The 15,125-nt window shown below is 34.5% G+C and overlaps 1 protein-coding gene across 1 annotated transcript in view; it reads left to right on the forward strand.

Annotated features, from left to right (window-relative positions):
• LOC136040187 (CUGBP Elav-like family member 2) overlaps positions 1-15,125 on the forward strand; it is a gene marked incomplete in the record, with an annotated part of 272,737 nt that overhangs the window by 252,355 nt on the left and 5,257 nt on the right. The window contains 3 exon segments of the mRNA XM_065724339.1: positions 2,265-2,345; positions 4,009-4,140; positions 9,377-9,616. Of these exon segments, the coding sequence (XP_065580411.1) occupies positions 2,265-2,345; positions 4,009-4,140; positions 9,377-9,616 (453 nt within the window).

Raw genomic sequence — 15,125 nt, forward strand, 5'->3', positions numbered from 1 at the left:
ATGTCTGAGAACGACCAAAATGGAAGCGAGTATGTGAAGTTTCTATTTTTCTTGACATACTGTTAATGCTTATCAAACCGTATACCATTTATAAAAAACATGCAAACCCTATGATACCCCACCCCCCCGTAAAACTTTGAAAATGCCAGATAAACCTTTCTTGATTCGGGCACGACGAAATATTTGCGTGGTTCTCATATGATCTAACTGAAACGGCAAGCATGTTTTAAGCTATATGAAATATTTACCATCGTTAGGTGCGAAGCTCTTTCAAGCCAGAACGCAGCCCTGGATGGGGCAGGGAGTTGGAAAAAACGCAAATTAAGTGGTTTTTATGAAGTATGGCAAATTTGGTTTGTTTTTGGGGTGTTATCTCTGCTCCATTCACCAGCGTATGTTCCTGATTCATATTCAGCTCTGAGTTTAACTTTAGAAACGGCCAGGAGAATTTGAAAATATAGGCCTAAAAGTGTATTCATAATTCCCCTTTTGCTAATGTTTTTCCTGTTTGCTATATTAACTTCGACTTTCTATCTTTCATTGTTTTAACCCAACCGGCCTTTAAATTGTTTATTTTGTCTAAAAAAATAAACTTTTTTGGAGGTTCGATCTATCGTGGGGATAAAGGTTTTTAATGATTGCAACAAGGACAAAGTAAACAATCATGAGCAAATGCGGATACTTAAAAGCAAAAACCTCATGGTCATAGGTTCAAAACAAAAAAGATAAACAAATTATCATCAAACTTCGACATGCGATTGAGAAAAACGGAAAACAGGCAGGAATCAATCAGTTTTTAAACATAAGAACTTAAAAACAGCCTAACCTAAATGTTCCTGAAATGATTAGAAGTTTGCTTGATGATTGAATCCAATGTACGCTCACATTCTTTAATTCCAAACTGCTATTTAAGAACCGCTTTCAATTAATTATAAAATTTATCTTCCATTTCTATTATAAGCAGAAAAATCCATCGGTCTTAGCCAAAATGATTCAAGGGTGCTCAAACAAAGTAACAAAAACCTCTTCTTTGTGCTCCCTACATTTCATGCAGAAATAGAGGCCGTCTTCTTAAACTTATTTATCCTTAATATTTATTTATATCTTTTTTGGGTAAAAATTAGGTCTTAAAGAGCATTATCACTTTCAGTCAGTACAATATTTTACTATTATGCCGTCTAGCTGCGTCTTCCAGATCCTCGGCAATTTTATCCATGGCCTTCGCTTCACACCTCCTTAGTTCATGTTTTAATGCTTTCTCCATTTTCTTTACATTCCTTTTGTTTTCATATGATCTATCACTTAGAGAATTCTTATACAAACCCTTTCTCCTCTCCATTAAACATGGAGCTTTTTCACTAATATTCCTAGCTGCAGTCTTAATTTTATTCCCTAAGACACCATCAGCAACTTCATAAATTGTTTTCTAAAATTATTCCAACCATCTTTCACATTGTCAGATTTTACACTCTCAAGTTTAGTATTCAACTGTTCCTGGAAATTTTCTCTTAAATTCTCATCCTGGAGTCTATCAACATCATAACTTCCCGGGACGTAAATACCCCTCCGGAATTTCAGCTTTAAATTAACCCTAGACACTACTAGATGGTGATCTTTACTTTTAACATCAATAACAGCACTCCTATATACCCTAGTATCTTGTATTGATCCTGCCAGTCGTCGGTTTACTATAACATAATCAATAAAGTTTGCTATTTTACCATCAAGTGAATACCATGTCTACTTATCGACCTTTTTATGACCAAACACGGTATTGGTTATAACTAAATTGTTATACGTACAAAATTACAAAAGTCTGTAGCCATTACTGTTTTCTTTTCCTACACAAAATTTACCATGGCTAGGATGTCATCTATCCCTACTGATCTCACAAAATCCCTTTCGTTTATTTGACCTGTGCACAACTGCTATGAATATTCACGTGAAGTCTGACATCTTAGACTAATATGTATAAGATTTGATGTTGAAATAGATGTCACTAGTTTGCCCTCCTAGATGGTTCATTATGTTAGGGCCGTACAAGCAGTTATTTGTCAATAAGCTTTCAGTTGCAATGTTTACAACTCACGTTTTAACGAAAGAATAGGTGTCATATTGTTGCATATTTTTGCTCATATAAACATGTCTCATCATCCAGTTAAGTTTTTTATTGTTATCTTATTTCTTAGATATAGTTTTCTTTCTGTTTTGAAATACTGACATTTTCAAAGCCTATATTTATTTCTGTTTCCATACTAATTTAGATGTGAACGCCCTAGGGATGCAGAACTTAGCAACCCTATCAGCAATATCAAACGCACAACATTTTGGAGGCATCAATGCAGGTAAACTATATTACATTTTGCATGCGTTTGGGAATTATCTGTAATGTCTGTTTTGTTGTGTAATTCGAAAACCTTACTTTGTTTTTTATTGTCATTTGTAAATCAGCTTGATGAGAATTTAACTTAAGTGAAAAATTACTTGGGGAACCCTAGAATACTAATCGGTAATATTGACTTAAAATACTTTATTTATATCATGCTAAAAAAAGTAGGCTATTTGACAGAGTTTTATGTATTAATAAATTAAAGCTGGTATCGGAGAGAATTTGTAACTTTTCACCTTGATATAGTTTAATATATTCCAAATTTTTAAGTTGTCCTAACAATTTGAGAACTAGAAATAGGAGGCTACAATATACCATTAGATTTGAAATTCTTCCTGCCTATTCCACTAGCAGTGAATGTGACTTTTCATTTCATTAATGCATTAAATTCTACATTCAACAGTTATTACCTTTAGCCAATGAATGAAAGGTTTTGAACCAGGCTAAGATTGGAGTTAATTAAAATATAGAGTTAAGATCTCAATTTTTCATTTTAGGGAGAATTGCCTAGAAAAAACCGGGCGTCGCTGCATTAATTACTTGAGAATCACTCGAAACTTAACTTGGCATAGTTTTATATATACATGAATCCTGCTACCACCTCATTTAATCTTATTTAATTCGCCCTTTTTAAGTGAATATTATGACATTGAATTAAGAATTCAATGTTATAATGTTTAATTAAGCCTAATTTTTAATTTTTAATGTTTAATTGTGTCTAATTTCATGAAACACGAATAAAATGATGAAAAATGTATTACAAATTTTTACATTTGAATAGAAAAATTTGTCTCATACGCTCTTTATTTTAATGACACGAAAATGTACCCAAGAGTTAGTTCTTTGAGCTTTTTAATCAAAGCGAAATGAGCCTTTTATCTACAAGTTGTGTCTGTCTTTCCTAATCGTCATTATAATAGGCACAACTTATTAGTATTGCTAAAGGTAATTATTTATCAGGGTTAGGGATCGCTCTGCCCTTACATGTGCCCTGCCCCCCTCCGCCAACTTTTCTTATAATCCTCATAGCTCGCATGTCTCACAACCTTGTCTCATGAAAATTTCTGTCCAATTTAATATCCGAAGTTCCCCCTTTAATCTTAGGAGGTTAGGGAGGTTAGTCATGCACAAGATATATCAAAACCGAATAAGTTATTTGCTGACTTCGTTTTGCTCAGTGGATTTCAATTACATTTTTCAATAGGCTTAGTTGATGCTAAAATTTTTCTTTTCCAATTTTGTTTTGATCTTGGATTCGACACAGAAGTAACCGTCTTTAAGTAAAGCCTGCTTGGTAGAAATCGTTTTAAGATGATTGTGAAGCATAGTAACACAGTTTGGATGTAAAATCGGATCTTCTTTTCGAATGCTCATTGATTTTTCAACCCATTTATGGGCTGGATTTTAGTAACTAAATTGTAGTTGTGTTACCTGTGAGAATTGGTGTAACCAAAGAGTACTTTAAATTTATTGATAAGGTTTTTATCTGAAGAAAATTGAGAACGTCCATGTTTTAAAGACAAAGAATCATATGAACTTTTGCTAACCATTGTTTGTGGGTATAACTGTGTTTGCACTTGCGATTGATAATCTTACTCGTGCCTTTGTTGGTTTGATAGGGCTTAGTGGGATGGGTCGTCCCACTGCAGCTGTTGCTACCCCGCTTGCCACCCCCTTCGTATCTTTTCCCCCAAATGCTGTTGGATACGACGCAATTACAGCTGCCTATGCGGGACTGCAGCAGTATCCAGGTAATATTTTTATGATATTCTGTTTAGATGTGTTCCTGACGTCAAATGATTACTAATATATATATATATATATATATATATATATATATATATATATATATATATATATATATATATATATATATATATATATATATATATATATATATATATATATATATATATATATTACTAGTGACTGCATGTTGCCACTCAAGTGGCTTTGTAGATATCTTTACATGTCCTACCTACGCTTATTTGACAAGCATTGTATACGCAAAGCGATTTTCGATACATCGGAAAAAAACGACCCTCCAGAAATAACAGATTTTAAATACGTAAGATTGCAAATATCTGGTTTTTAGGGTATGCGTATACTGAACCGTCGTATAACTGAGCCCCAAGCAACTTAACCTTTTTGTAACTGAACCCTCGTGCAATTAAACCCCATTAAACTGAACAATCCTGTAACTCAACCCCGTTTAACTGAGCCCTCGTGTAACTGAAAACCCGTGTAAGTGAACCCCTATGCAAATGAACCTTCGTGCAACTGAAACACAGTGCAACTCAACCCCATTTAACCAAACCCTCGTACAACTCAAGCCCCGTACTCAGATTCTAAGCATTCTACAATATGAGGCAATATCATGGGTTAAAACAAAAGTTAGAATATTTACATGTTCTACCGTGTTGTAATTTTTTTTTTTAAGTCATGAAATAAATGCCTGTCAAGATCATTCATAAAAAAGCTACGTTTTGTTGCCATAAATAAGAAAATCAGACGTCACAAACCATTAAAGCCATATTTGTTTCTTCTTTCGTAATGTCTGTTAATGGGGGTTCCCTTGCCCCTGTCCTTGTCTACATGCTCTAAAACTTTAAAGCGGGTGAGCGAAAACAACGAGTTGTTTGCACCAAAAATCGATTTAATTTTTGCAAAATTTTAAAAATCAAAATCGATTTTATTCCTGTGTTGGTTGTCGTCGTCAAAGTCCCTTAGGTTCAGTCTATTCACACTGAAGCTTAATTATCAATAGGAGAAAATCGACTTTTTTTCCATTTAGGTGTGTCAAGAACCGATGCAGCCGAAATTAATTTAAAGCTTTTTAGTTAATACATTACGTGTGCTTTCTTCAAATTAATCAAAAAGAACTTTCCGAAAAAAAAGTGTTCTAAAGAAAAGTAAAGAGCCATATTAAACTTTAAGACCATCAGAAATAAATCCATTAATATTTCAAACTGAAATTGATCAGTAATTACGACAGAAAATAAATGAAACCCGAAACGAACGGAAACTAAAATCATAGATAACTTGGGGTTTTGGGTAAAACAAAAAACGTGGGGCTATGGGGGGGTGCCATTCCTGGAAAAACAGTTTTGACTTCTTGACTATTTTGAACAAGATAGTTATACCAAAATTTTGATCAGATGTGTTTGGGGAGACTTCAGCTAAAACGGGCTGGAAAGGGGAATTCTGACCATTTTTTAACATTCTCGTCAAGATGCCCTGAAAGTTTAAACTTAATACCCTCAGCTGCTCTCGGGATATTGCGGATACGCCTTTTTGAAAAAAACTGGATGCGCGTACCATCTTTTGATTTAGTTAAAGATTCCCCTCAGCTCTCTCTGACCGATGTTTTTATACATATATACATTTTTATACAATCCTTATAAGGAGGGTTAATGCCAGAATTGCCTCTCACTCATTTGGACTATTTGTCTTGGCTTTTTCTATAATTAGCTATGGCTTGATGCCCACAACTATTCGATTTTAATTCAAAAATAAACGGTTACCGACTATCTACCTTAGTTCTACGGCACTAGGAATGACGCATGGACGGATAATAGATAGATATATCTATCTATTAACAAATAAACTAACATCATTTTTATACAATCCTAATAAGGGGGGTTAATGCCAGAATCGCCTCTCACTCAATTGGACTATCTGTCTTGGCTTTTTCTACAATCAGCCATGACTTGATGCCCGCAACTATTCGATTTTAATTAAAAAATCACCGGCTGAATACCATCGAAGTTCCTGCGATATTGCTAGTATTTCTTTTCCACAACCAGAAAGGAAAGACTAAAGGCTACGAGCGTGAGAAAATTTGCCTGATTTTCGAAAAAAGGGAGAAACGACCACTAAAAGTAATATAATTTTGATGAAAATCATACCATCAGATTCAGTGTATCAGAAAATCGTGCTGTAAAGGTTTCAAGCTCCTATCTGCAAAAATGTGGAATTTGTATGTTTTGCCAGAAGGAAGATCACCGACACGCGTTTTTTTATTATTAGATAAGATCTTTTATTGACCAAATTACATAATAAATAATTTTCTAAACTGGACGCTGGGAGCAGTGCTCGATGTGTCGGCCATAAATCAGAGGTAAGAAAACGCCAAAATAACGAAACAAAATGTTTATTTGTTGTTGTTTTTTTCCAGGGGTGATCTTTTCGACCCAATGGTCCTAGAATATCGCGAGATGGCTCATTTGAACGGAAAATAAAAGTTCTAGTGTCCTTTTTAAGTAACCAAAAAGACTGGAGGCAAACTAGGCTCCCTCCCACGCCCCTTTCCCCCTAAAATTATCCGATCAAAATTTTGATATAGACATTTTGAATCAATGACGTAGTTGCGACCTAGTTGAAGTTTGAATTTTGCCCCAATTCTTTAAGAACGACTCCTGAAACACAAGGGTCGCTTAATTAGAACAATAAGAAGCTTTTTTAAAAGTACCAAAAAACATAAGCATAAAAAGCTAGGTGCTGAGGAGATGGCAATCTCCTTCATATACGTCATAATTACTGTTCGTTTTAATTTTTAATGTTGCTCCTTACTTTCAGTTGAAAAAACTTCGCAATATCTTAGCAATAAGCAACTTGCATAGCTTACAGCCTTTGCACCGGGGGATAGGGGGTGTCAACCCCGTAAAGTGCTAGTTATCCGGTATTCTACAAATGTGAGGCATTATCATGGTATGAAATACAAGCTAGAATCTTTACATGTTCTATCTTGTTGTAAATGGTTGTTAATGTCATGCAATAAATGCCTGTCAAGATCATTCATAAAAAAAAGCTCTGTTTCGTTGGCATAAAAAGAGAAGAAAATCGGACTTCACAAACCATTAAATCCAGATTCATTTTTTGGACGAAGGCTCAGTTAACCGGGATGAATTGCACGTGGGTTAAGTTCTACGTGGGTCCAGCTAAACTGGGGCTCAGTTGCACGGAGGTTCAGCTTTACGAGAGTTCAGTTACACGAGGATTCTGTTGCATGGAGTTTGGTTGCACGGAGTTCAGTTAAATGGGGGTTCAGTTGCACATGGGTTGAGTTGCACGAGTGTTCGGTTATTCGGGGGTTCAGTTGCAATGGAGCTCAGTTGCACGGGGGCTCAGTTGTACGAGGGTTCAGATGCACGGGGTTTAAGTTACATGGGGATTCTGTTGCACGAATGGTTTATGTTGCGCGAGGGGTCAGTTGCAATGGAACCGGTTTTTAGTGGCAATCTGAAGTTTGAGGTGGACTATCCATTGGTTAGCTGCAATCAAGGAGTATAAATGATTTTTAAGCTGAATCGTATTGGGATCTGACTATTTGTCGGACTAATCCATATTGATATTGCTTGTAGGGAGCAACTTCTCCCTACAAGCAATAACTGCTCGTCCTGTGTAAATATGTAATCGTTGACGTTAGGAGCACATCCGTTGTTCCGCCATTTAGTTGCTCTTTCTTACTTCTCTGTGACGTTTTCATCATCTCAGTTTTTTGAAAAAAAAATAATGTGTAGTTTTTATGATTGTTGCCTCAACTGACATCAAAGTGCTTCTTAACTCTTCGAAATGTTAAGTAATTGTTCAGTTTTTATATCTTCAAGACATAAGTGTATTTCAGATAACCTTTTTTTTTTTTTTTTTTTTTTTTACTGTTGAGCTAAATTAAAAATGCGATAAGCTCTCTTTACTTTCTCCAACTCTCTCTGTTTTGTTCTCTTTGTCTCTCTCTCCCTCCCTCTCTTTATCTACCTGAATACCTTTTTCTTCAAAAAATTATAATGCCAGTACTGTAATAATATATTATTGTTCACCTTCTTAAGCAATGCATATTGTTTATTTTCATATTTTTACCTTATAAATTCTCTTAGTTCTTTCCTTCTTAATCTTTGACTAATTTAAAAGAAGTAATAATTTAGAAGTCATAATTAATCTGAGAGAATGACAGAAGACAGGAAAAGAGTAATCTTAAACCCTTGATAATTATTTTATCAACTAAAACTGGATACGGTATACCCTTATAATCTTATAAGCTCTCTTAGCCTTATAAGACTCTTAGCCTTAAATGTAGCTGCTCTGATCAAATAAAATAATTTGTACAAGTCCGGAAGAAAATACGCTTGTCTTTTTAAGAAAATCTTGTATGCTAAAATAAAAAACAAAACAAAAAATATTTGGTGTAGCACTGCTGTTTTCCCTAAAAGAGTTTTTCCCGTTTTTACTCTTGAAAATAGTCTCTAGTTATGGACTTTGGAATCCTAGTTGGCGATATGGCATCTTTTCTTTAGAGAGATTGTCCTGTTTTAAATAGTGGATGGTATTTTGCTTAGATCTTAATTGTAACAAAAAACCTTGGAATTATAAGCAATAGAATATAAAGAAAGAAAGGTGAAGGCGGCAATAGGTTATCCGATATAAAATATCCTACTCCAAACCGACGGCCTCAGACCATGAGGTTTGGAGGTTTAACCTTCAATCATGAATCAAAGAACGAGCGCCTTTTTTAATTTGGTTCTATAAAGTTTCTTGGGGGAGGATAAGCAAATTGAGAAGGGATTCATGGAATTTTACCCAGTTAAATGGGTGCATTTGTAAGCTAAAAGCTTCCCGATGGTAAATGTATGGTAATATTTTTTTCCTTGCATGAGATTGATTGTAATGTACAATGTTCACCTATAGATTTGTTATGCATGTCTCAGCTCTTCCATTCGATCTGTTTTCTGCTCACGGCCACCTGGGGGGCCAATTAAGATTCTTGGCTAAACCTTGAAATTTGAATACAACCTCCTCCTATAGTCATAAATTATTTACGATAGGACCATTCTTCTTTTAATATCAGATTGCACCTTAATCTGAATTTGTAGTATCAACCGCTTCTGTCTTTTCTGATTCTTTTATTATTATCTAAACAAGAATAATATTAATTATGTTTTTCCAAATGTCGTTTTCCTCTAAGACTACAATATCTCCTCCTTTTTGCAGCTTATCCTGCCGCGTTCACGACTTATGCCCAGCCCACAAGCCCTGGGTCGCCAATCCCCTCTGTGAGTGGGAGCTCTAGCAGCAAGCAGATCGAAGGGCCAGAGGGGGCAAATGTTTTTATTTATCACTTACCTCAAGAATTTAGTGATAACGATCTCTGTCAAGCTTTTTTGCCGTTCGGAAATATACTGTCCGCTAAAGTATTTGTAGACAAACAAACAAGCTTGTCCAAGTGTTTTGGTAAGTTGTTGTGTCATTTTTCTTTGCGTCTTATATAGTATAGTCATTTTAATATTAGAAAATAATAGCTATTCTATCATCTTAAACATCTTTTTGTCAATGCTAAAATTTGGTATCAGGACAAAAAAAAAGAAAAATAGAGGAAGTTCCCTTTTTTATCTTTTCTTTCTGTTTTTCTTTTCCATATTTTCCATTTTTTTTTAATCAAGAAAATATTAGAAATGATTTAAGCTTAAGAAAGGAAACTAAATTTTTTAACTCACTATTTTAAGGTTGCGTTGTGACGTCTAGGTCAAAACCAAGTTATTTTAATAGCATATTTATTAACAATTTGACCTGTTTTTATGATCAGAAATTCATTATGTGAAGTTATTACAATTTAAATTTAACTTGAAGTGGAAAAGTATTAAGAACACATAAAGAACTACTGTTAAAATTGAATGAACTAAATTACTTGTGGATCGTTTAAAAAGAGGAAAAGAGAAAGCGTAGTTTATTGAGAGGCTAAAAGAGCAACGACATTTTTCAGTTTTCCTTTGGAGTTAAGGAGGATATATTGCTTTTATAGTACAAAACATAGAAAATCACTTTAACGTGAGATAATAAAGTTGCAAAAACGAAAGACTCACAGAATTTGAAAAATCTCTGGTTAGAAGTGCATCCTTTTTCGCCACATAAAGAACTTGAATGACTATCAATCTACTAAAAGCGTTTAATATTGAGTCTTTTATTTTTGGATACACTAGAGAATAATCACGCTATTAATTTTTATAAAGGCATATATATTAGTGCATTATAATAAGTAAACGATTTTCATGGAAACTTACAACTATTGCATAAAATTGAGATCAACATTATGAGATTTTAAATTAAGCCTGACGAAATCGTGCCATCTATCTGAATTATAGAAAAATGCAAATAAAAGGGCGAGTTAGCAATAGGTCTGTTCGCCTTGTTGAAATAACGACGAATTCGGTACTATATTTATAATAGTACCGAATAAGAATAAATGTCGCCAACCTCGGAACTTTACTCTCAACAGCAAGAGTTTTATAAGATAAGTTTATTTTTGCCCGCTTACAAAGATTCAAAAGGTCAGGAAAAAGAAATTGAAAAGAAATGGAAAAACATAAAGAAAGAATAAAGAATTTTAAAACACTGCAAAATTCAAAATTGATCCAAGCAGCACTTGTAAACAATGCTAATTAGAAAAAAATGATACAAATTATTTATTTTTGTGTTAAACACATCTCAATAAATAATTCACGAGATCTATTGGGTTGAGAATATCATCGCTAGATAAAACTTTTCTCGAAGAACAATCGAAACCTTAACAAAAACTTCAAATCGCGACAAAACTGCGTCAGCTGTTCAGTTTTTGATAGCGAATCCAATAGTGGCGAAATATGCAGTACGTCGGACAAAGCCAAGCAACATTACAATTTAGCGAGTACAGGCTTGTTGTAACATCATTTTAGCGTTGCGAAATCAGCATGGCTGGTGCGGAAACCTCCTGTGGCGTGTTCTCCCACGAGAACTATGCTGGAGTACAACGCTTACTACACTTACCGATACCACGAATACTACGCTTATCTAAGCGTTCTGACGATAGACGAGTCGACCAAGATATTTTCCACGAAATAGAATTTATAAAATCTGTGCTGCAGGGGCTGTGTGTGGGGTATTTGTTAAGTCTACGTAGCAAATAAAACTAAAATCGCAAACATTAATTTTAAAAGTTATCATTAATTTTCCTAGTCAAAGCAGTTGTAAGAATGTCTAACATAGCAAGACTCAGAATTGAGCCTTGTCTGAATCCAATGAGATTGATGAGTCTACTTGAAGATTATTTTCAACTTTGAGGCTAACATAGCTAGGGTTATACCACTATCAAAAAAGACACAAAAACACTTTACATTGAAATATTGACTCAAATTCTGCTTCTATATCCGCTCTACAAGAATACACTGGACTCCCAGAATTCTCAGCTTTTCTTGGCTACGCTTCAGTTGGTGATGAGCTAACGCATATTTCATGTGCTTGTGGAAATCAAGCAGTCCTTAATCTAGCAAGCACTTACATAACAATTCAGGCAGTATAGGACTCTCTGGAACCTTGTTTAAAATGCTAGAAACACTAATGGGTGATAACTACTTCAAAAATTACCGTTTTTGTCTTAAAAAAAATCGTCCTTTCGGTAACAAAAATTGGGAAAATTAGATGCTCGATCTGCGTCAATACACATTTGAAATAAAGGGGCCAGAGGCTGAATCTTCAGTGTATTCGTATTTTGAAGGTGGTGGTATCTGATACCGTCGAGACCGGTTTTTTACGATGCTTCAAATGCCGGATTACATATACGATGCCGAACTTAGGAACAATAAGCTTGTTTCATTTGCGCAGAAGAAGGTCAAGCTTATCTTACAACTACGTCACATCCAATTTCTAGATTCGAATCACAGGGGCTAAACACAGCAGTATAATGACTAAACCGTTGATTTTGGGGAAAACTTACACTTGCTTTGTTGCGATCGCTCTAAATATTTTTACGCTTTCTCCACATATTATACTTATGTACGAATGAAAAAGATCTCGAAAGGCTTTGGCTGTTAGCATTATTTTCATAGTACGGAGGAACTACTTCTATTTTATGATTTAGTGTTTTTCTGCGTTGGGGACTAATTCTTTTTTCTCTTTTGAACATTTGTGCGATTTTTAGACTTCAAATGCTTTTTATTTGGATACTTAAAAAAAAAAAAAAAAAAAAAAAAAAAAAAAAAAATAAAAATCCTGCACGCTTGCCTGTACCTCATTGTCCGTAATGCCACCTGCTGTATATTTGCGCTATTTCTACTACTATTTTATCCCAATTAGCCGGAAAATCTTTTTCAGCTAGCTTTCGACCTCTACTGGGATTCTCCTTTTTGATTTTCGAAACGCATTAAAGCTATCCAGCTATAACAAATTATTTTTTGTAAATGAATAAAGCAATGTCTGGAGTGAAAGATTACATAAATACTAGTTTTTGTAATTGTTTGTGAGGTCTTTTATTCATTGATGCGATAAATTTGAACTGCAATGGCGATTTCATTTCTTAACTGAAATACGTGTTCTATAAAAGCCAGTTTCTATTAGGAAAATGTAAAAGGGCTCAGAACATTACCAGAGTGCATGTGACACTTTCCAACCCCCTCAAAATTGAAACAAAGCTTTCTGTATTGAAATCAGTAAAAAATAGACACCAATAAAGTAAAGTAGCTTGTTCTATATGTATAAAACCAGAGGTAGTCAAATATTTTCTATGAGGAAGTCGGGAATTCTCTGCCAATGCTATATTCCCTTCTAGAGATTTCAAGAGCTCAAAGTGCGATAGTAGGTTTTGAAAGTTAATGCTAAGAACACCAAGTGTCTTAAATTAAGACAAAATGAACATAAAGAGGGGATGTTAGGTAACGTGGAAATTGAACAAATACTTATCTTCATTACCTAGGTAGCGGTACTAGTTGATTAAGAAAAAAAAAACAAGTTTTTTTGAGGAGGAAAAACAAGTTTTTCCTCCTCAACGCCCCGCTCTTTATGCTAAAGTTTGACTCTTTCTCGTAATTCTACTTTTTAAAATAGTAAAAACTTTTTAGTAAAAAACTTTTTTTCATATACGGAGTAATTTCTGTTCGTTTTAAGTTTTAATGTCGCTCCTTACTTTTAGTTAAAAAACATGTTTTTTTATATTTAATTTGTGGACGTTTTTGAATTAATGCATGTTTTGATCTTGGTTCTCTGCACAGAAATAATTAAATCGAAATTTTCATATTAATTTGTTTTGGCTAAACGGCTTTCTCATAGTTTTAATCGGAAGATTTTGAGAAAAAAAGGAGCGAGGGAGTAGGCCTAGTTTCCCTCCAATTTTTTGATTGCTTAAAAAGGCAACTAAAACTTTTAATTTTTTACGAATGTTTTCATTAGGAAAAAATATACGTAACTTACGAATCAACTTACGTAACGAACTTCCATATTCATTTGTTTTTATTGCGTATATGAGGGTGTTCATCCCCTCGTCAATACCTCGCTCTTTGCACTAAAGCTTAAATTTTGTCCCAATTCTTTAAGAATGACCCCTGAATCACAAAGGCCGTAGAATAAATAGTTGAAATTACTTAAAAAATATTTTAGCGTAAAGAGCATGGTATTCTGAGGAGTTAAACCCCTCATATGCGTAATAATTTCAGTTCGTTTTAAGTTTTAATGATGCTCCTTACTTTCAGTTGAAAAAAAACTTTTCATACTTATTTTTTCATCGTTTTTTGTTTTAATAATTCTAGAAAATCCTGCGCCCCCTCCATAGAAATTCTCTTCCCCTGTGACAAATTCCTCCATGGAAAGATTCTCCCACGTACCCCCCATCAACTTCTCCCAGCCCCCCCCCCCCCCCCCGCAAACCAAAAAATATCCCTGAAAACGTCTATACACTTCCCAATAGCCATTACTATATGTAAACACAGGTTAAAGGTTGTAACAAGCAGCCCCCCCACGGGGACTGTGAGGGAATAAGTCGTCCCCAAAGACATAGTTATTAGGTTTTTCGACTATGGTGAATAAAATGGCTATCTCAGAATTTTGATCTGGTGACTTTGGGGAAAAAATGAAAGTAATTTTTTCCTTCTTCTGCAAAGGACGCAACTATAGGTGTGTGAACATTGAAGATTAAGAGGAGCACTCAAAGCAAAGCAAAACACAGGATATTTAGCATTGAGGAGATTGTTGCAAGTACAGCAATAATCATGTTGGGAAAGTCGCAGCATGTACAAAGATTATGCTGATGATAGCACTTTGTCCCCTCTGATAGTATTTTTTTTTTACTGATAAAATTGCACACATAGAATATATATTAGGGAAACTATGAAAGGACCCTGAGTTTAAGAATCTTCTAGTTTGAAAACGCATGTCTTGCAAGAAACTGTCGAAGGCTTTTGAATATCCAAAGATAAGCTGGGGAATCGACAGAATCTAGCGTGGAATTTTTGAGGCTCATTTGTTGGCTTTTTTTGTATAGATCATGGGTTATCTAGAGCCATGAGTTTTTTTTTTTAATCTGTATTGTTTAAGGGATAAGTACAACATATTGCTGAAGCTTCACATAATTCACGTGGTAGAATGGAACTTGTCAAATTCAATGAATAGGTATGGTTGGGGGTGGATGGGATGGACAAGAAAAATTGCGTTTATATGACTGACATATTAATCGTTAATATATTCTCTACTATTTCAGTAAAATGCAGCTCTGTTTGTGTCAGTGGTATTGGCCTAGGAAAACTAACTGCAGAAAAGAAAACATGTTAAGAAAAAATAAATCTTACTTTTTAACATGCAGAATAATCATAATTGTTAACACATTTTGCATGCAGCTAACCTTTATCTTCACTTTTTTCAGTGTTTTTGTCAGTTCTTCTAAGAAATTTATCGTTTTTTTGCAATAAACTTTGTTTGTTTTTGAAAAGTTTGCAAAATGCAC

Source organism: Artemia franciscana, chromosome 2 (assembly GCF_032884065.1).
Source record: "Artemia franciscana chromosome 2, ASM3288406v1, whole genome shotgun sequence".
In the NCBI taxonomy this organism is placed as follows: domain Eukaryota; kingdom Metazoa; phylum Arthropoda; class Branchiopoda; order Anostraca; family Artemiidae; genus Artemia; species Artemia franciscana.